This window comes from Semicossyphus pulcher, unplaced genomic scaffold, assembly GCF_022749685.1.
Source record: "Semicossyphus pulcher isolate SPU_LCO1_2020_fin unplaced genomic scaffold, fSemPul1.0.p SCAF_24, whole genome shotgun sequence".
In the NCBI taxonomy this organism is placed as follows: domain Eukaryota; kingdom Metazoa; phylum Chordata; class Actinopteri; order Labriformes; family Labridae; genus Semicossyphus; species Semicossyphus pulcher.
Window position 1 is genome coordinate 10,950,749 of NW_027211698.1, and position 23,333 is coordinate 10,974,081.

At 44.6% G+C, this 23,333-nt stretch overlaps 1 protein-coding gene across 2 annotated transcripts in view; it reads left to right on the top strand.

Moving 5' to 3' along the window:
• The window catches only part of LOC138603583 (neural cell adhesion molecule 2-like), a 303,677-nt gene that overhangs the window by 261,140 nt on the left and 19,204 nt on the right, over positions 1-23,333 (top strand). For both annotated transcript variants that reach the window (XM_069675446.1, XM_069675445.1), the window contains exons 11-15: positions 92-188; positions 2,776-2,949; positions 4,845-4,964; positions 5,939-6,060; positions 10,123-10,297. In XM_069675446.1, coding sequence (XP_069531547.1) covers positions 92-188; positions 2,776-2,949; positions 4,845-4,964; positions 5,939-6,060; positions 10,123-10,297 — 688 coding nt within the window. The remainder of the gene's footprint in view (positions 1-91; positions 189-2,775; positions 2,950-4,844; positions 4,965-5,938; positions 6,061-10,122; positions 10,298-23,333) is intronic.

The window sequence follows — 23,333 nt, forward strand, 5'->3', positions numbered from 1 at the left end:
CTGGTATGTAAGCAGAACTATTCCCATGGATGTTACCATTCTTTCATATCTCTATTCGTACTGAGCTCAGCTTGACTTTTTCCCCTTTCAGGTGACTCCGATGTCCGACCGGGACTTTGGCCGCTACAACTGCACAGCCAGGAACAACATTGGAGTCCGATACCAGGAGTTTATTCTGGCACAAGCAGGTGAGTGCACAGCGCTGCCTCTGTTGTGTGTCTCCCTTTACCTGAGCTAACAAGATTGGTGACTTAATTTGAAGTGCGGAATGTGTGGAGTCAGGGGGTCCCACATCTTTTCTGAATCACGGTAACTCTAACCGTTCAGCTGCTTTGTAACCTTCTACCTCTCTACTAATGCTAACAGCCTTATTTGCAATTCTCAGGAAGATAAATTCCACTACAACTCCCAGCCCCTATTCAGCCTCGCCTAATCTCAAATAGTGCCGGCTGATTTACCATAGCCCTCGCTATTTACTGAAGTACCCCCTAATTTACGGGAGCTGGGGCTAATACACAATAGTGCAGTCCAATTATCTTTAGTGCAGATTGAATTGCTCTGGCTGAGGAGAAAAGTAGTGAGCAAAAAGCTGACCTAATGTGTAGTCTTGGAGGAAACAATGTGTTTTGGAAGTTCTTTTGACTCGCACACACTCGTGCAGTTGTTAAAGTTTAGGTCAGTAATGGAGTCTCAAGAGACATGATCTCCACTAGAAGCTGCTACAACTACTCAAAGCTGAATTCTGGGTAAAAAAAAACAACATCGATGTCGTTCGTAAATTCTGCTCAGATGCTTTCAAAGAGAGAGAAAAAGAGCAAATGTGTTGGTTTGCAACTAGAAAAAGTCCAAGGACGAGTACAGGATGCAGCTGGCGATTCAGCCAACAGTTAAATTGTGTTAAATGGCTTTAAAAGCGTACCGTTACCATAGCAATAAGGTGTGTGTTCAGTTTAAAAATGGGGATGACAGTGATGTAATTGGCGGAGCTGTCTGCAACATCAAAAGTACCTTCATTATCAGTTAGGAAATGTATTTAGAAGCATTATGGGTAATGTATGCAAATGACTACTTCACACAGTTATGATCAAGTAATCTGATTGGACAAGAGGCTGATATAGAGAATGACATCACTGGGACTTTTGACCCTGTGTCCGCCTCAGCCAGGTGTTCGTAGTACTGTTATTAACATCACGGCAGACTGGTACCTCTGAATCACACAGCAGACTCTGGTTGATGATAAATTGAAACAAACAGATACATGATAAAAACAGCTGATCTGTGTTCACATGTAAACACAAGCTGTGTCCCAATCCAGGGGCTGCATCCTTCGAAGGAGGCGGTCTATGGAGGACGAGCCATTCATAGCCTGCGTAGAGCGTTAACGCAGAACTGAAATGAGCTGTTCCCGCCCTTACCCTTGTGGCACCAAACGTTGCCTAGCAACAGGTAGCTAGTGGGCTAACTAGCAAGCATAACTGACATAACCCATTATTCTAATAATAATTTGTTTCAAGGGCCCTTTCGTTTTTTAAACATATGTAACGCTAGCTATTCGATTGAGTTGAAACCAAAAACGTACATTTAAATGTGAATTCCTCGGCCGCGTAAGAGTCCGCCATCTCTTTTGAATTGGCACGCAGTGATTCTCAGGACACGATGGATCCTTTGTGGCCCGAAAAAAAAGGAATCTGAAGGAGCCTTCGACGCACCGCTGTGACCTTCAAATTCGGCCTTCGAAAGCTGCGGCCTCTGGATTGGGTCACAGCTACAGAGTGCAGGAGAATGTTTGGGTTGCCTAGCAACAGCAGTCTCAGCAGTTTCAGCTAAGTTGTGGAACTAGTTGAGTCGCTGGAGCAGGAAATAATCAGTTGTTGATTGTTTCCTGTTTACTATATGCTGTTTCTATAACTGTTGTATAAAAGCAATATCACACAGGCAGTCGTGATGTTATACTGAATATCAGCACGGCTGCACAGTAGTTGTTACATGGCCGTACATGGAAGAGGATAAGAACTTTGTGTCCACACATAGCTCCTTTTTCTGTCAGAAAAAGCCCTGGCGGGGCGCTGGGGAGCGCTGGGATGAAGCGCCTGTGCGATGAGAGAATAAAACCACTACACACAGGTTTTGTTTCTATGACAACAATAAGTTTATCTTACTACACAGCTAACGACGTGTAGGGGCGATAAAAGCACAACACTTTCTGCGTCCGGCCGATCTGCTCCCACAAATGGGCTTTGCTGTCTCTATTGTGAGGCTGTTTGTTTGTCGTATGTGCAGCTCCGGGTAGGCCCGGAACAAGTCGCTCCTTCATGTTTGGTGGTAACCAGGGTGACGATGAGTTCAGAGATTTTCAACTCGAAGCAAAGAAAAAAGGACTTTAACCCTTCACACAGCCTCACAGATCTCTCTTCCTCTTCACGATCATTAGAGAAAGCACCACATCACAGGTTTAAGTGATCTCAAGGGATTGAACTGTTTCAGCACTAATAAAGGAGTGTAAAGTTGTGTTTGCACATAAAGGAAACTTAAATATGACACAATTTCCACACTAATGGGAGTTTAAGGGAGTCGCCGGCGCTGACTTGGCAAACATCATGCATCCTGTTTAAATAATGAGGATGTTTAACGGGTAATGCATCTGAGGTTACGCTCATTTTTCACCTCGACATCAAGGAGAAGTACGTTCTTTATTTACATCAATCACCCACAAGCTGTCTGACTATCATTTTTAAAAGTTTGTGAAGTTTCACGTCAACAACTTTGTCTTTTCAGACGTCCCGTCAAATCCGTACTCGGTGCGCCTCTCAGCCGTCTCCCAGCGCCTGGCGACGGTGACCTTCATGAAGCCGGACTCGCATGGCGGCGTGCCCATCAGCTACTACCTGGTGCAGTACAAGGAGGTCGGCTCGCAGGAGTGGAGGGACGTCAAGTCACACAGCGTACAGAGTGAGTGGTCGCTTTATATTCAGTTATTCACGCTTGTTTAATGTAAAGACATCTCCTGATAGGCTTAAATATGGACCAGTTCTTCTTATTCAACCGGCAACATCATCCTCATCACGCCAGATTAGCCTCCACCAGCATGTCCGTCCGCTAACCCCACCGCAAATCGAACACCACCAATCAAGCGCGAGCAGAAGCCGCATCGTGCGACCCTGAGACGCTGCCGGAGCCCAGAACCCCCCCGTCTGAGCCGAGGGAACACGCTCCTCCTCTTCTTCTGCTGTACGACTCCAGATTGATTTCTGAGCCGGGCCGGTGGAAAGCAGAACATGGAGAGAGGGATGGATGGAAGGAGGAATGGAAGCTTATAGTCAGGTGATAAGCGGGTCTGACAAACCTGAAGGGCTTATCGCTAATATCCTTCATTTCAGAGTCAATTACATGTGTGGATACAGTGAGGTGAATACTAAGCAGCAGGTAGCACATTTAGAGGAGGAGAAGAAGAAGAGAAAGCTGCCTGTTTGGGTAAATACGTCACTTTTTTAAAGATTAAACCAGAAATTAAAACACATTCCGACTAATCACGAGCGCTATCATCTAATCATAGAACCCACTTCAGATCCCCTCAGCAGAAGATCCTCGCAAAATAAACTCTTCAGCATAATGAGATGCCCGGACTCGTTTCATTCCAACGCTTTCGCCCAAATTGAAATGTCTGCTTATGGCCTGGAAAGTAACCCGGCACGGCTGCAAATTGCAGAATTTGTTTTCAATTCCACGACTAAAGAAGTGCAAAAGCACCTATTACCATTCAAGTATTTAATTTGTGCAGACTGACAAAAACAACAACTTTCACTCAAGCTCATTACACCGCCGACTCTGTGCAGCCGCTCTGAATGGTGGAGGTTATGTAAATAGACTCTGGTGACTGAGGGATTTAAATCTGTAATGTGCTCTGATAATGAAGTTTACGCCAATAAAAGATGCACTTTACAGTATAAAAGCAACAGATTGCACACGTCGCTATCGGCCTGATATGTTTTACAATAGAGTTCTCCCTAAACCATGAGAGCTGGTGCTTCGACAGAAGACTTACAGAGACTCTGGGAATTTCTCCAATTCCCTTTTATTTGTAGTTTTTATTGAGAAAAGTGCAAAAGAGAAACATTACATGTCATTCATTTTACCCTTTTTTGTCTGTGGCGAATAATGACCCAGCAGCATAATCTTAAAGGGGCGGTATTATGCTAATTACAAGCCTTATATTTCAATCTGTGATACCTGTGGAGCAGCTTAGCATCATGTTTCTCACACTGCTGGTCTGCGCAGGCCCTCACACAGCCTCTGCCTGAAACCAGGCTTCGCCCCTTTAAGAAACCCCGCCCCTACAAAGCCCGCTTTCTTCCGATTGGCCCGCTCTCTAAAGGCGGTTACTCCAACACAGTTTGAACGACAGGTTTGAAACTCCCCCCACGTTTAGTACGAACATCCAACATTGTAACATTATATATATGTCTTACAATGTGAAACAGCATAACGCCCCCTCCGACACCTTCAGGACATACGACCTCCTCTCTTCTGGGAGGGCTTACAGACGGCTTTATAACCCGGCTGCAGGGATTTTGCTCCCATTCATCCTCAGGAGCTTTGGTGACTTCAGCCGCTCATGTTCAGTGCTCAGACTCGAAGGGGTAGCCTAGAAGGGGTCTCCATAGACCAAACCCGGGTACCGGGGTATTATGTGGAAACAGCCCAGAATTACTGGCCCGATAAAGTTCTGATTTCACTTAAAACATGATGTTAAAAGAAGAAGAAGAAATCACTAACCTTATTCCTCTTCCTCACATCCATTCACATCCTCCTGATCTGCTTGTCTGTCTCTCTCTCTCTCTCTGCAGCGACGGTGGTGCTGACGGGCCTGGAGCCCAACACGACGTACGAGGTCCGAGTGGCGGCCGTCAACGGGAAGGGTCAGGGCGAGTTCAGCCACACGGAGACCTTCCAGACTTTACCCATCCGTACGTCGCCCGGATCCCTCCTGCACACGCAGCATGACACATTTTTCAAAATAAGAGCTTGTTAGAATAGATGCCCTTTGGGTCGGCTTTTTCATTTTTCAAAATAAAAGCTTCTCCACTCATTAGGATATGACCCAAAGACGTATTCTAACAGCCACTTGCATACGTTTCCAGTTATAATCACTTTCATTCATTACTACAATGGCTTTATAGCAATTAGACGGGTTAATTGTTCATTATGCGCACATCCCAGTATTTCACAAGCTCTCAAGGATCAAGTGCAACCCCGGATGTTTTAAAGCGCCTTTGCTTAAAAGATAGGGCAGCATAAATGCAGGTATAAAAGTGTTTGTATTGATAGAAGGAAGATATTTGGGCAAACTCCATTCAAGGCGTCAGCACGTCAGTGAAATGAGACCTATTTGCCGTCTCGTAGACTCGGCTTCTATTCGAGATCTACCTCCCCGCATCTCGGCGGTGCGAATCCAGATTATCGCAGCTCCCGAATGCATCCTGTCAAATTTGTGTCTCGGCGTTAAAGTGCAGCATTAAAAGTTATAAACTGCGGGGCCTTTTATGATAAGCATTTTATTTATTCTGGCAATCTGGCTCAGCAGGGCCGCCGTAAATCCAGGCGAGGCCGGAGAATAAAATATTTCCAGCGTTAATAATGTACAGCGGAGCCGCTCTCGAGGATGAATGTTTGAAAGAAGACCCAATTAGCAAAATCCAGTGAATAATAAGAACCTGCAGTCAACATTAGTTATGGCCAGGCTGTGGGAGTTGCCTTGTAATATGAATTTAATTCAGCTCAAAGCCTTCTCTCTCCTTGTACCGCATCCTTATCTCATATCTCACACTGCCACCTGCTCCCCTCCTTTCAACGTGGGCTCAGAGGGGGAAAAATAAAACGCGCACAGAGGACATATTGTTTCGCATCTGTGCTGAAGCCTTCCTCCCCGTGTCTCCCTCAGGAGAGCCGAGTCCGCCGGCGGTCCACGGGCAGAGAGGGATGGGGAAGGCCTACAGGCTGGGGCTGGTCAAGCAGGACGACGGAGGGATGCCCATCGTGGAGTACATCGTCAAGTACAAGACTGTGAGTACTTTTACTGTGAGTTATTTACAGTTCAACATGGCTGCTGTTCTAGTTACACAGTTTGAGTCTTGTCCAGTTAATTTAAAGTAAAAAAGTGAGAAGAGAAGAAGGGATGGAAGTCTGTTTGAACCCTTGATTACTACATGATCAATGAGGGGGAAAGTTACAAAACCAACTTATATTTAAAGTCTAACTTTATGTCAATTTTTAAAAGAAATCGTCGGTATATATTCAATATTTCTCTTCGATAGTTTTTGTTTTTGTGTATTTACTTTTTTCTGTCTTTATTGTCTTGATTTATTTCGGCCCTGTGTCCACGAACGCTGCAGCGCCCACACTCAATTACAGCGTGCTTCTCACAGCGCTTACTGTTGCTAGGTAACGAAAGTTGTCTCCCGCTTCCCTTGGTAGTGAGGCTCTGTGCGCCTCACGTTTTTGAGAAAACGCTCCGAGCGCCTCGAGTTGAAAAAACTTCAACTCAAAGCAGAAAAGCGCCCGACGTCATGGGCGTTTTTTCTCATTGTCCAATCGGGTGAAAGGAGAGGCGGGCCTTCTGTCAGTTTACAATGTAACGGTTAGGTTAATGACAGCTATTGATTCGGTGGTTGCCTTGACAACAGTAGGAAAAAAAGCCGCCCCCAGCTGTCTGATCGGGTTTTAAATTGCTCTGTATGCTTAAAGGGGACATATTTTAGCTATGCAATCAATGTATTATTCTATTGTGTTTTTGAATCACGTCGGTAAAGTTTGTTTCATTTTAAAAATTGTGTTTTATTCGGCCTTATACGTACGAGCCAGAATCGCAGGAGCGATCCGAACGATAAGCTGAAATCTTGATTTGACCACAAGCTCGTGCGAGAAGGCAGCCCGGGGCGAGTGACGGTGAATGACGATTGAGAGATATGGCCACTTTAAGGAGTCGTGTCCTGGCGTCAGCAGCAGCTCTAGGAAAAAGAAATTGTACCCTCGAAAAAACGAAAGGATTAGCCTCTTCTCCTCCGCCGTTGTCGCTGATAAAGTTGACATCCGAAGTCCCGCCCCTTCTTGGTTTTGATTGGTCGGTGAGGGAGAAGCGACATCGAAAGCATACTTATGAAAGTAAAACACTTTTGCAGTGTCAGTAGTACAAACAAGTGAAAGCAAGGTAGAATTATCAGGAAGGAACAAAAGGAGGGAACAGGTTTGAGTAGAGATGCGTGGACTTACTGAAGTTTGATTTCCAGTTCAGAAGAATAAGCCGGCGGGCCTGGCAATGTCGGGAACGCCATTAGATCTGATTGATGTCTGGGTGTCCCGCTGTTGCTAGGGACAACTCCAAATGTTGCGATGACGGCATCTGGGTCTGTCGAGGGTTGTTTTGGTCACTAAACTTGCTGTCCTTTGACGATTATATTGATATTATTCCAATACTTCCTTCTTAGACTTCTACAAATATACTCTTCAATATTCCCAAACACAAGTTTCTCTCCCCCTCTGAACGCTGCCTCTAAATTAACAATGAAGACGTGTTTTCTTTCACTTTTAACTGTAATTTCCTCTCAAAGCGTCTCCTCATCAAAGCTTTCGCTTTGTGTCTGCGTCAATAGCGACAGAGGATGCCGCATCACAATGCACTTCCCTCCTGGCCGTGTGTGTGTGCGTGACTCACCGGCCCCGATAGGTTCCTGTCGATTGAGTTGAGCGTCCGCGTCGGCGGCAAAATGAATGTTCTGCTTGAGGATGTCTATTTTCCTCTCCTTATGTCGCTCACAATTCATGATTTAAATGAGTACACACAGGCTCTCAGAATGCAGTCATCCATTTAAGTATGTTTTTGTGTGTAAAATAGAGAAAAAAAAAAGCAGCTTAAAGTGAGAAGATAAGGCGAGCGGCTGAGATGAGGCCAGGAAGCAGAATAGATGGCACCCGCACAAAAACTCTCCACTGGACTAAGTGGATTTGGGCTGGTCCAAATCCTCCTCTCTGCCCAGCGCTAATGTGTCCAAGCAGGCGTTTGTGTGTCTCATTCAGGGAGTGACAGGCGGTTTAAAATAATACTGCTGCAGATGGAGACAGACGCTGTGGAGAAGAGGGTCTTTGAGGGCCGATCCACGGTGGATGCTTCACACCGCTGTAATCTTCTGACTTTATCTGGCACATGGACGTAGATATAAAAAGAACGTAGACACATTGATCTTTTGAAACCATGAATTCGGCGGTTTTGGCTTCACCGTCGGTTTCTTTGAGCCAGAAGTTAAAAAGAACTCAAAATAAAAGTTACTTTTCCCACCCTGCTGATTTTTGTAATAAACTAATGTTGCCATGGTTACCTTACACACGCATCCAATGCGACAAGCCGCAAAGGAAGAGAGGAAATGAGAGCACAGTTGGAACAATGTAAAGGTTTATGTAGTTAAAGTGATATAGTTAGATAAAGTTTATTGTGTCATCTGCAGCCATTAGCTCCCTGTTATAATTACCGTAAAATACGTAATAAATGTCGCACTGGGATATAAGACACAGGCAAAAAGGTGTTTGTAGCTATTTATTCATAAAAGTTGTTTCAACACTATTTCACTTTCATTTAAAACGCATTTTAAACGCACACAAACTCCACCCTACCGTCTGTTTTCTCCACGTCGAGTTTGCTAGCCTACTAGCTACCCGTGCTGTAGCTAGCTGGCAGCCTACGGTAACGTTGATTGTTGTGAGGGCGGCGGCTGCAATGGCGAGCATGAAGGTGCATGTCTGTGACGAAGCAGCGAGGAAAACCCAAAACAGCACTACAGTATTAATTAGATGAAACAAAAAATGTATTAAAAGTGCGTCTTATACACCGAATGTTACGGTAAAATGAACCTTTGTTATTTTCAAACCTGGGTCCTCGGCTTCGGTGTCAAAATAACAAGAGATGCTCATTATGTCAAAGAGTGAGATCCTTTGTTTAACCAGAACCAGTAGCTCTCTTCATAGCCACCAGACTCCAGCAACCTGTATCCTCCCTCTCGCCCAAATATGGTCATGTCCAGGGGTGGAAGTTAGGAATACAAGTGTTTTCTTTGACAAGAAACAGCTGTTAGATCGCTCTCTTCAAACCCACCAGATTCCATTGACAAAAACACTCATTTTACCTCGCAGAACGCGGGAGCTGCTGATGGTCTCTACCGCTGCCTCGATCGGTTAGTTTGTTTGTGTTATTTTGTGGTGTTTTAAAGGGTTCGCTCGGTTCTGATTTAACGTGTGTTACGACGTGTAGCGAGGCAGCGGTAGACCGGCGAGTCTCGTGTTCTGCGAGGTAAAATGACTGTTTTTGTCAATGGAGTCTGGTGAGTTTGGAGAGAGCGATCTAACAGCTGTTTCTTGTCAAAGAAAAACATGTAATTCGTGAGCACACCCCTGGAAGTGACCATATTTGGGCGAGAGGGAAACCCTGCTTTATCGTCTAACTAACTTTAAACGGCACTATGATTTACTTAATTGAAATCATGCTGTATTGAAGACGACTTCAAACTACCGATCAGACCATACACTCAAAAGTAAAGTGTTCTAGGTCATAAATCAACTGAGAAGAGGGCTCATTGTTCTGTGTGGAGTCATTAAATCTGTCTTGCAGTCGCCCCCTGTTGGCCGTTGTCAGAATGCAGGTTACATACGTCCTCGCCTCTTAATGTAGCGTGTGAATCCTCGCTCTTCATTTCCCCACCTTTTGTTTTCAATCGGCCTCAAGGGGATGAAGCACGAGGGAGGAAACGAGGGATGATGTAAGGAAAGGGAAAAGGAGAGGAAAAAGCCGCCACAACAGAGGAACAGAAAAGTATCAGAGAACTGGTGTGAACTCGATGAGACAGAGGATTACCCTTTCCTTTTATACGAGTGCATCTGCGTGGGCGTTTCACAACTGCAGCTCCACTTCTAATTGCGGTAACCCTCTGAATCCCCAGATTAAAGACACAAAGCTGTTGTTTATCACGCAACACAACACTTCCTCTGCCGCGCTTTGATGCTCGCAGACAAAAATGAAATGTAGAGCATCGATTTAAGTTTCTCTCCTCTCTCCCCACCTTTTTTTTTCCCTCCCCTCAGGATAAAGAGGAGCAGTGGATGACCAAGCTGGTGCCAGGAGCCAATGACTTTGCGATGCTGCAGCCGCTGCAGTGGAACACGAGATATGAAGTGGAAATCACAGCGCGCAACGTCAAGGGCCTGTCGGAGCCGACCTTCTATCAGTTCTTCATGCCACAGAAACCCGACATTACAGGTGAAAGCTCGATAAAAGAAAACTTTACCTTCTTACTTCTTGAATGCTGTTGAAACTTCGATCGCAGGGTGACAATAAACACAAAAGCAAGATGCAACAGTTGAGATACAGCTAGCCTCAGAGCGCAGAAGACCTCATGTAGCTGCGTGCAGTTGGAGGACAAATTGGCGCCTGTTTCTCCAACAGTGGAGCGGTAGTTTAAATCTAAGCGAGCAGAGGGGAAGCGCTTCCTGCTCGTAGTTGTTTTCTAGTGTTGCAGTGAAAAGCTGGGCTTTATTTCCTGCTGTTAATCTCTTTTGTTGCTGCGCTAACAACCTCCTTTTCACCCAGTGTCGTCTACGTTTGACCAGGGTGTTAGAGGAAAAGAAACACAAACATTTGTAGCAAAATAGGTGGAGAGATCCCGAGGAGCAGCCTCGGACTTTGTACCGCTACATAAGAATGGATGTGTCTCTAGGACTGATTGGTCAGTATCAGAATATTAGCCGTGTCGCAATTCAGGAACCTTTGACGGATGAACGCGACCGCTAAGGCCGAACTGAAATGAGACGCTCTGGTGACGCACACAGGAAAACCTCCAAACGTGGCTCCTGTTGCCTTGCTGGCTAGGTAGCCAGCGGGCTAACGTGCGTATCGCTAGCTGTGCGATTGAGTTGAAACCATAAACATTTGAAAGTGTAAGAGTCCGTCATCTCGTTTGAATCGGAGCGCAATAAATCTCGGGACACGTTGGGCCGCGGAGGATGCACCCGATGGATCCTTCGTCTGGGAAAGGCGGTCGCATTTGAAGGAGCATTAGGGGGCATTATAGGGTCATACTATTACTGTTGATAAGCAGTACCAGGAGGATTCCCATCCCTATACACTGGCAGTGTTTACCGGCGTCTAAACAAGACGCTCAAGACCTCGCTTTGGAAACTGGTCGCCTTCTTTTTGACTGTGTTTTGGCACTGACAACAGAGAAAGAAGCTGCAGCAGAGTGTGTAATCTTCTTGGAAGATGTACGAGCCTCTCCTGTTCTCAGTGTTGACATCCACACGATTCATTCACACCTGTTCACATGGACAGCACAATCACACGCCCTTCAAAGAACTTCGACCTGACAGAAAAACACCCTCAGGCGGCTTCTTTAAAATATCTTCTTCTTCTCGTCTGTATTTTTATCCCGCGGCTCTCCCGCGGTGCTGCTTTAGAATTCTGCCCTCAGAATGCAGCGCAGACACGGTGCTTCTGCATGGCCAGTCATGCTCGCTGAAGGACCAACACGGAGACAGAGACAGGCGTATCGGCTCGTGCACAAACGTTGTACATCTTGCTCTTGCGCTTTGTCATCCTCATGTCGAGCTAACATGAAAGTGTGTTTATTAGCGTCCTGCTGCTTGTGCTGCCCTTTCTTTTCCTCGATTACCTGGATGTGCAGGAAGCTCCTCGTCTCCACGTCCCCCGGGCGGACATGCAAATGCGCACGCATGTGCAGAAATGCAAACAGAGGCTTTGAAGTGTTCTGCATGCATCGCACTCCGCTTTGAAGCTGAGACTAACAGTTAAAGACACATGCAGTGTTGGAATAAAGTGTTGCGTTCACTTCCCTCTGCAGACCTCGCAATCACACGTCAAACAATCGCACAAAAGCCAAACAACAGACGGCTGCCTCGCCCGTTGCTCCTCTCCTCTCCCCGCCTGTTAGCACATCCATTTGTGCTGCTCTGGAACGAGCCGCTGTTGTTTGCCTCTGTCATTACTGCGCCGGCTAAATGGCCTGTGAGAGTGTGTGCTGCTTTTCAAATAGAAAACAAGAGCGGCGAAACGGCAAGCTTAAGGCGGGTCACTTCGATTGGCTGTCCTCTCTTGTTAGCGAACAGCGGTGCGTCGTGGGAAAGAGGGAGAGAGAGAGGGGGAGACGAGGCGCTTTTCTCTTAATGTGTTTGTTTGAAGACGAGAAGCATGTCCGAGCTTTTAGCGTATGAAGGCGATACAGGAGCGTCTCCCAACTTTTCAGCCTCAGCAATCCCTCCTTTTGCAAACTAGTGACCTAATTCAGTCGAGCAATTCCCACAACAATTTACTGTTACTAATGAGAGTTTATGTTTCGTGCATTTTCAAGGCGTCAATCCAAATCTTTTCCAGCCTTCGTTTATCGATACAATCCTGCAAAGTTTTGCAGGTTAAAGAAAAAGAAAATGGCCGAATTTTTCTGCTCCACTAAATCAAATTGGATTTGGAGGAAGTCTGGCCAACTCAATCAGCAATATAAGATCTGAAGTGTCCGTCTTTCCCTTCCATAAAGACACTCGCATGCACTCTGGATGACAGAAACTGTATTGGCGCTTTTTTCCTCCCTCTATGTATTATGTATTTGCAGCTTATTGAATCAGCACATTTCCTTTCCTCTCCTTCCTTTCTCTCTCTTTTCTTTTAGTTTGTAACCGGCAGCATAACCTCCCACCCCTCGCACTCGCAGAGAAGCCATGAACGTTCCAATGAGTCGGTAGGGAGGGGCAGAGAAATGTCTGCATCTCTCAGGCTCTCTTTAGACTCACCTGGCAATTCTTTTATATGAGGAAGTCATTTGAAAAACAGCTTCAGTAACACGGTGAAACTTTGCCTTACAAATATGAGAGCAGCGACGACAGGGGCAGGAAATCCAAAGTGATAAGCAATTAGCATGGGATGCTAACCAACTAGCTCCAAAACTTGAGGGTCAGTAACAAGCAGAATTTATCTTTCTACGTTCTACTAAACTGTTTGGTCATTTTTGGGCCAGCAGAGGCATTTAAGTGATGATAAGTACAAGTATGTGGGAAATACAACATTTTGTTTCACCCGACCCGACCCTACCTCACAGGCCAAATCCCGGTAAGTGCGTTAGTGTCCCACTGTCAAATCACCGAACTTTTCAACGCCAAATTGCGCCTGTGAGCCCGCATATCTGCAGACGTTCCTTTGGTAGTTACCCAGAGTTCATAGCCAACTTGGTGACGTATACAGATGTGATTACCCAGCCCCTCGCTAAATGTAAACAAATGTTCTGATATTGAAGTTGTATTCAATAAAGTTTGAACAAAAAAAAACTAAAGTTACACGTGTTTAAGAAAATGAAAGGGCCCTTGACACAAATTATCTTTAAAATAAAACGCAACTTTAGTTATGCTAGCTAGTTAGCCCGCTAGCTACCTGTTGCTAGGCGACAGGAGCAGCATTTGACGACACAAGGGTAGACCAGTTTGGCTTTAGCGGTCTACGCAATGGAGCATCCTCCGTGGACCGGCTCCTTCGAAGGCTGCAGCCCCTGGATTGGGATACAGCTACTGTAATGCACAGATACATACTGGAGGTCTAATTATTTAACGCCGCATCTGGTTGCCAGGCAACATAGTGTGTCCCATTGCTCATTTTTATACAGTTCTCAAACCCTCACAGACTCACGCACTGCACGCCCGCGCCATTAAAGTCAGTGAGCATTCAGTGCTTCGGCTTTAGGGTGAAGATTGGGATAGGGCCCCTACATAACCCTACTCAGCCCACCCCTAGCTCAAAACAGCTCCACATTTAACAGTTTTTAGTACATTTAAATACATTTTTCTCATAAACTTTCCTTGTAGTGGAATATTTTTTGTGTTGTAAGAGCTGCGTTCTTCTCCCTCCGCACACAGTACAGAGTTTGTTAATTAGAGAAGAAGTCAAAATCAGGCACAGTGGAGGCAGCATGCCTGCTTCAGGAGGGTATTGCTTGTGTTGAGCTTTGTTGTGGCTGCTGTATTTTTCTTGGCTCGCTCCTCTCCTCCCAGTCAGATGCAATAAAAAGCTTTGATTGAAACAGGCATCATAGATTTAGTCTGAGGAGCGCTGCAATAATCTCATCAAAGCACTTGAAGAAATAATCTGGAAGGGGCCTCGCTGCTCTCCTGCGAGCGCGACGGAAACTTTTCCTGGAAGTGTTGCCAGCAAATCAAAGTGGGGGAAAGTACTTTTATAGCTGTCCATTACATTAATCAGCCCGCTCATAAATCCTGCGAATGAATGTCATTATTTTTAAAGCAGTGTAATGAAAAATATGCATGACAATCAAGTTGGTCTTATTGTTTAAAGAGGCTTCCATGAAATCTGCAGGCCGTCTGAGGGGAAACCTTTAGATTTTATGTTTTGATACTGACTTCATTTCCTGGATTTTCCATTAAAGCTGCAGCTGAATAAATTACCTGCAGCATTCTGCAGGTGCAAGTCGTCTGCTTAGTATTCTGATAGGAAAATAAGTAAATCTTGAGGGTAAAAGAGCCCCAGTGAAAAATCTTATAATGTTATCCGAGGACGGTAAACAGTCTTTGAAGTGTGCGCTCTTTAAGAATCACTTTTATTCCAGCTGAAAATACTCCTCTGAATGCAGCTGAAACCAAAAACAAAAACGTCTGCCGCTCAACAGGAAATATTCTCAGATTAAAGCCGCAAACACAAACTGAAGATGTCGTGACAGACGGGGATCTTAAACATCTTTGTAATGTGCTCTGTTGTGAAGTAAATGATCGGCAGTGATGTTTACATGCTTCCTCGCCAGGTGATCCCGCCGAGATGAAAGCATCACATCATGTCATTACCATCTGAATATTTAAGCACAAGCAGACTTCCTGCTGAGAACAAGAGAGCAGGAGCAATGCTTGCATGTCATGGTATGTTAGGTATTCTAATGACTGTCCTGAACATGCCGAGCATCATTGATATAGACGATAATCCAGTCTCTAGTCTCTCCAGTAGACATACATGCCCCCTGATGATGCTCAAGGAACCTGGCGTGTTGCAACTGCATTATTTACTCGACTATTTTTAGCTTGTTTAAAGCAGCGGTTCTCTGGGACTCATCACAACCTCCTTAATGACAAATCGCAACTAAACATTTTTTAACGACTCAAATTTTTTTAATGAAAAAACGGTGCAGTTTGGACCCCGAGACGGAACCAAACATCACAGTATAACAGTCAACCAAAATGACCAGCAGGGGGCAGTGCGAGGAACATATTCCCTCTACAATTCTTACAATTAAAGTCGAGGTGAAATGAAAAATGTCCAAAAATAGGCCAAAAAAAATCAATTTATTCGTATTCTTATATCAAAATCCAAAATTTTTTTCTTCCTATAAAACAAAATATCACGCGTGCTTACGTAAGTTAGCACCAAACAATTTCAACCAATCAATCTGCAACATTTAGCTGCAGAGCACCAAGAACGCTCGGTCAGTTAGCTAGCTACTGCGCTGTGGAGAACGTCTGTCTACGCCCACTTCTCAACGATCAAATCAAATCCCTCTAATGATATGTCCCGCCTGCACGTCCTGTTTCACTCGGAAATACGTCACGATACGGAAGCTAGATACTCTCGAAATGCCGTTTCAGCTCGACTCTAACGGCGTTTTTTCAAACGCAAATAAACTTAAAAAGTGCATCATAAATGCAACTACTGTAGAGCTTGTCAAGTTTACCCTATTACCCAATCAGTGAATACATGCAGTGTGACTAAACTACACTACTACTGCAAGCACGTCATAGGAAACCCATTATCCTTCAAAATAAAAGCGCAGCAGCGACTTTTTGCCACACGTTTTATTTTTTCAAGCACACATCCGCGACCCGCTGCAAACAGCTCCCCGACCCAGCAGTTGAGAACCATGGGTTTAAAGTATACACCAATAGTTTGTTGAAAATGTGTAAAAATAAGGTATATCTCTCTTGGTGTATTTTTGTTTTCCCAGTTTAATTTACTTAATAGTAGTTTTTGATCATTTGGCTTAAATCGACACACTTTTTGGTTCTCAAAACACGGCTAAAGTCAAACCATATCCCAGCCGTTTTTATAACACATTGCTTTTAAAAAACACTCTACATCCGTCTTTATTACCAATCCAAATGAACATGGTGTGAAAAAGAAATGGAAATCATTTCAAGCATTACTGCTGTTACTTTTTCTTTTTTAACCTGAAGTAGTTTCGCTCTGAATCAGCCTGGAAGAGATTCCCCTTCGCTCGGATGTCTAAAAGAATTTTAACTCCAAAGCCGCCTTTTGGAAGACACGACTGGAGGGAAAGAACTGGGAGGGACAAAGTCAAAGTCTTTCTTGAGCTGAATCCAGATTCAGTCTGGGTCTTCCAGGGTCATGATTCTCATCCAACTTCGACCCAAGTGACTTTGATTTCGACTGATGAAAGTACTTTTAAAAGACTCCTCGGTTTGCAGCCTGACTCCATTCTGAGGGCGCTTTGTGTGAAGTATACCGAGGCTGGTTCGTGACAGCTTGTTGAACGTCAGGGTGAAGTTTAGAGTCATTGCACTGTTGGAATAATATCCTACAGAAAGCACTGAAGGACAAAGTTAAGTGAGGAGAAACAATGGGAATTAATTAAAAATAACACTTGAATTAATAAAGCTGCTTCTTCACTTCATTATGAACAAAGTTGGGCGACAGAACAGAAAGTTTGTCCTTCTAAAATCCCCAATCTTTGAGTCTTTTAGTAGCAAACAAGTTAAGGTCTTCTTGTGCCTCTCTGTTCATTATCTGAACCAATTGATCCTAGCCAGACAACTCCAGCTCATGATCAATTCTCAAGGGCTTTATCAATGGGCACAGACCACAATGCATCTGGAAGCAATTGCACAGACCTTCAACCAATCAGAGCATCTGAATGTTTGACCTCGCAGCAGCCTGCCAGGCTACATACCGACGCAAAGCATGTGGCTTGTTGTTCAGCGTGTTTGGATTGACGGGACTTTGGGACCATTTGTACATCAAGTGAAAGACTCGGAGGCACGGTGGCCTCAGAGCTAGAAGATACCGGGCTTCCTCCCACAGTCCAAAGACATGTTTGTTTGGTTCCTTGGTGAATCCAAATTGCCCGTAGGTCTAAGTGTAAGCTTGAAAGGTTGTCTGTATCTGTGATTGACTGGCGATCAGTCCAGGGTGTACCCCGCCTCTCGCCCGATGACAGAATGGGATTGGCTCCAGCCCTCCCGCGACCCTGAACAGGATAAGCGGTACAGATTGTGGATGGATGGATAGATGTTTCAAATCAGTGGCTGCCATCTTGATTTTTTCTGAAAATCCCTCAGTGGAGCTCGCAATGGAGTCTAAGTATCAAACCCCCCCCATCCTTATTAGATTAGTGGGGTTATTGGCCCAATGAGGACCAGGCCAACTCGACATCTGTCCGAACTGGAGAGGAGTAAGACAGACTGCAGATTTGTTTGGTTCCCAGGCTACTTTGATCCATCCTAACAGTTAATATCTGTTCTGTTGCACTGTGATGAACCAATTCTGTCTGGCTTAGCTGTTTAAAGTCAAATTTCAACCCACGGGATGAAGGTAGACACTTGAATCACTCCGGAAATAAGTTGTGACCTGAGGCAGCAACAATTACAGAAAAGTCGTCAGAGGTTGCTTGCAAAAGGACGCCATAGTCTTCTAAGTGAGGACTAATTTCCCATGGTTTCTCATTTCCTCTCAGTTGGCTCCTGAGTGCACTTGAGTTGCATCAGGGCTCGTCTGCTTTCTCATTGGAAGTAGACACAAAGGAACGACTCATCCCAGTCCTTCAAACTAGGCGGGATTTAATGATTATGTTGAATCCTCCGAGGGCATCCTCAGACAAACTTTGCCTCCAACTCTCCAAAGTGAGCGCTCGGGTAGAATCCTCACTCACATCCTCAAATGATTGTGTTTATCCCCCTCCCCCTCCCGCCCTCCCTCCCTCCAGATTAGCACCCACTACCATCCCAATCAATGAGCGCCCGTTAGGTCATCATTAATCGAGTCACTTCCTCTCAGATCAAATCGGGGAACAGTCGATCACCGCTCGGGCCTAATGAGTTTGTATTGTCAAAGTAAGATGTGTATGAATGGCTTGAGGTGCCACACAGGCAGTTAGATATCCGGCCATTGAGTTAAACTGCTAATGTGCCTATACATCAAGGAGTAATCAGAAGACGTCAGTAAAAGGGTTAATAGAGCAGAGAAATAAGAACTAATGACCACTGCGTTCCAAGAATTAGAGAGTTTGTGAAAACCCAAGAGCTGCTGAGGAAACACTTTAGTCTTAGCAGAAGTAGATACCTCTAAAACTCTATTTTTTTGTGTCCAAAGTAGTTAAAAACTAAGAAATACTTCCACATATCTCCATCTTACAATTAAGTTACTTTAAGACACTGACTTTATTAGAAACATTTGTCCAGCAGAGCAGCTTACGGTGCCTTCTTTGGCCTTTGTTTTGGCACAAGACTAATCGAAAGCAATATCGTACTCTAACCCTGAGTCCTCACTGGGTCGTGTTCTCCATTTACTCTGTGGGTGATCCATTTGCCACTGTTCTCGAATAAATCAATATGTAATGTCAAGACCTTCAGCTTCTGCTTCTGGAGGTCGACATCAGACTTTTAACCCTGCTGTTACTCGTGCACAACTGTTGCCTTTAAAACATCAGCAGGTTGCATTAAATGAAACCCTGAGGCAACGTGACAAGAATAAGCAACTTAAATGTTACACATTAACACTAACAATAGTTACGATGCTTTAAATTCCAATTACATAACAATTGGACGGTTTATAATATAATAACCAGGAGAACAGAAACCGAAGTTGCACTAACGTCCAGAAATACTTGCACTGAGATGTTGCTTTCTCTTGTTAGCCTTTTACACTTGCTCCCAAATAGCAAAGGTCCTGCACACCGGCGTATTGAACAGCGGAGCAGCTTCTTGTGTTGGTCTGAAGCAGACGCTCACAGATATGGAAACTTCAGTGACTGTAGTGATTGTTTTAGTTACGTCTCCTCTCGCCGTTCGTCCTCCGCTCTGCTAATCCAGAACAGATCGGCTGCAGGAGCCGTATTGTGAGCTGTCAATCATCCTTTTTTCAGCATGAAATAACTAATTAAAAATAAACTTGTCAGAAAAAAAACACGATGCAGCAAGATGAAAACTAACTATAATGACGGAAACCATGTTTGAGAAAAATTTATTTGCCGTGTATTTTTATTTTATAGTTTGACTCATGTCCCATCTGTTAACATGGAGGAGGCGGGCTTTATGACCTATACTGCAGCCAGTCAGCAGGGGGCAGTAGAGATGCTTTGCTCTTTAGGACACAGAAGCAACAAAACTACCCACCCTTTCTTTTATTCATCTTTTTATTTTAAGACTGCTTAACAACCGACTGGCAATATATAATAGCAATACATCATAAAACATATCAAACTTCAGTCATATAACATAACCCCTTACCCCTGACTGGCTTATAATTTTGTCCGCAGTCCAAAGTACAGAAGCTGGGCCAAGGACAACAGCGCTCTGACTGTCTGTGGATGTGTCTGCTGTTGACCTCCAGCAGGAGAGCATGAAATGGGGAATGATGTGGTTTTATAGACACAGGAAGGCAGCGGAGCCCAAACACCACCACAGAGGACACAGTCCCCACTACGCACTATAAACAAGAACACAAACACACTTACACACTGATGTATGTGCACGGGGCGATTAGAGGACTGTAGCAGGTGTGTGGTATATGAGGACATGGCAGTTAATGAATGGGTGAGCATCATCGGGGACGATTATATGAATACGAATGAATGCCACAATCTGCAGTGGTTAGCCCCAGATGGATGTCCCCAGATGGGCCTTAAAGATACATGTCACCACATGAGTTTAAACCAAGTTTGGACGCATTTATAGATTTAATGTGAGATTAAACACGCATAAATATTGAACTCTAGAAAAGATTTAAGAAACGCTCTGTTTTGACCTGGTTGATAGAATTTCTATCCAAGTGCAGCTTCAGCCCTGAAACCCCTGCAGGCAGTTTATCACTCTGACCCCGGGGCTATTACAAGAGGCTTGTTTTCACAGCCGGCATCACCTCTTGCATCAGCTTGAGTGCAGGTGATCATTCAGTACGAGGCGAGAGCAGTGTCGGCCTCTATTTTCTGAAAGACCCTCCCACTGAAATGACCCCATTACTTCTCATCTCTCTCGGCTGTATCAGTGTGACCACCTGAATGTGTCACACACACTGAGAATTAGCTTTCCCATCAATGTATAAAGTATAAAAAGTGTGTGCGTGTTCCTCTCTCATTATAATGTTTCTTGGGAGTTATTTGAAGGCACCTTGGCTGAAAACAATTTGACTCGTGGCCACATACTTGTTTGGCTGTGTTTCATCTTTGTTTATTAAAACTAAAGTTAAGCTGCTTGTCACGCCGTAATTCCTTCTGCAGAGATCTGAGCTGCTGCGTGAAGGGAGGAATCTTGTTTCTGGCTCGCAGAACAAACAAAAAAAAAGCAGTATGAAGGTAGATATGACATTATTGGAGCGTTTCTTTTTGCCAGCTCTTTTCGTCTCACAATATCTATGCGTATAGTTCTGCGCTCACGAAGTCACAAGGCAGCCTTGAGTGTTTTGCTTTGGAAACAAAAGTGCTGCTCTTGTCAGACTCCTCACACAAAGGATCGTGTGTACGGGATCTGCTCGGTATCTGCAACGGATTCAAGCTTTTGAGTCCTGACCCTGAACCGCATGTGTTCAACTGTAAGAAGAAAAAGTGACAAAAAAGGCTTTTATTCTTATTATTTATGCATGTTTTTACTTAATATCAGGTTCAAGGGTTCAAAATCCTTATTACTCTAAAAACTCAAAAGCCAGCCGTGGAACAAAGTATCGTGATAATCGTCAAAAACATTGTTGTTAGTTATTAAATTTTTTAATGACCTTGTAGTCTCCACGGCTGGGCCTGTCTGCTTTTAAACTGCAGCGTACCAAGGACACGTTTTCAGATTGGCAGGGTTTGTGACGTCACAAACCTAAGGAGCCAATCCCGTTATGCATATCGTTATGTGTAACCACTTCGGCAATGCGCGAGCCAGCTGTAACTGTCATCGGTAACGTCACTACTAATCCCTACATGTCAGTTTAAACAAGTTGCCACTAAACGATGGCAGAGACGTGTTTTGTTTTCGCGATGGAGGGGGCGGTTGTAAATGTGCATAGTGGGCGGGGCCTATGCAGATTCATGAGCAGGAGGAGATGCCTCGGGAGGAAGATAATTAAACGTATTTTGCAGAAGAAACACATCAGACACAATTTATTATTTTATAACTTGGAGCTGCTCTTTAAGTAACACGGTTTCCCATCAGCCCTTGACCACAGTGGGTTAAATGGGGCGGCTCAGCGAGCCGAGGGGTCGCAGACAGTTCAGATCTGTTTGTCATAACTGCAGTTGTAAACACTGTTGATGTTTTAAGCCTGCACAGATGACGACTGAAGAGTTGAAAAAAACAAACACATTTTAAGTTACAGGTATGGTAAGTAATTGCACAAATAGGCTTCAACCATTGAAATGTATATGATAAGTTACAGAGGTTGTCCTGAACAGTATTAAAATCCATCTATACATTCCATTCCGCTTATCTGGGGTCGGGTTGCCGTGGCAACAGGCTAAACAAGTTAGCACTGATGTCCCTCTCCCCGGCAACATTTCCCAGCTCCTCCTGGGGGACCCCGAGGCGCTCCCAGGCCAGGTGGGATATATGGTCCCTCCAGCAGGCTTTGGGTCTGCCCGGGGGGCTCCTCCCAGTTAAACGTTTTTTTCCGATTTTTCATTGGCTGCAAAACACAACATGGATGGATAAAACACATTATAACAACATCACAGGAGATGCGACATTTAGGAGAGCTTAATGCATAATGCACCTATTGTACGCTCCTGTATTTTAGCATCACTTCCACTACTTTCTTCTTCTTTCTAAGAAGATTTCCACTCTGAGGGATAGATGTAATAAATTGGCTTTAAAAGGGTTACAAGTAAACAAGCGTGTAATGTTCTGATCCAACCCCAAACTGTCAAGCTGCTAAGCAATTCTGCTTATCGGATCAAAGTCAGATGTTCATGGATTTTATTCTTTCAGGCTGAGGAGTTTTTGCTGGAACCGCCCCAAAAAGTGACACTTTAATAAACATCATTTTTCAAATAGCTTTTTTTGGACACAAAGTTTTCCTGGTTTTAACTCGGGAGTCGTCGCTCGCACTCGCTTGAATCGAATCACCGACCACTCTTAGATTAAACACATTAATTCTCCTTTACATTCGTATAAGTGCTCCATTATTTCCAGTGTGATGAATAAAACAGTCGGGGCTTTATGTGAAGTAGAAATGTAAACACTGATATGGAAGCTCAAGGGCGCAGCAGTCTTACGAACACAGAGGCCTTAACGAACGGATTAGTATTCCCTTTGTCTTCTGGAAGCTGTGGATGCTTCAGGGGAGCTGGAGAGGTGTTGTTTACCGCCTCCGAATCCGCGGCTTCAGCAGCCAAATTAACTCAGATGAACTTTGAGAAGGTGAGATACAAAACAGTAGCCTGTGGTGGTGAGAAAGTATTGATCCAGTCTACATGTTTCAAATCCCACATCCCCGCGTTCACGAGGACGCAAAGTGTTTTAATTGGAATTCCTTTTGCCGAGAGCTTCTTTTCTCTTTGTGCCTCTTTGAGCTTTGAGTCGCTGCCAGTCTCCTTGTCTGCAGCCGCAGCTCTAAGTCAGGAACAAAGTCAGCGACACGAGAGTCATTTGAGTCGTGACACGCGGTGACAACTTCCAGCGTGGAGTATTTGGAAGACTTTTTGTTGTTTTGGCTCGGCGCTCCGGCACAATGGGTGTGAAGTGAAACGGAGACGCAGCTTTAATTTGAGGCTGTTTTCAGTCAGACTGAGGAGCAGTGCAGGAATGGCAGCTGTGCTATTGCGCACAGTCATCGTTGCAAATCCTGCATGCTGGATTAGACGGCCAGCGAGGTCGAAAAGTCCTTAATTTGGGGTCACTGTCCAAATACCAACGGACTGATTTGTGCAGTGTTAGACTATGGCTGCATCCCAATTCTCCCACAGAGCCCTACTTCTCTGTTAAGAGTTGTAGAGTGTCTTATTTCTGTTTTCTGGTCCTCTAGCCCTCAAAACGTCCCTCCAAGTGGAGTGGGAAAAGAAAGCTCCCAGAATGCTTTGCAAAGCTAGTAA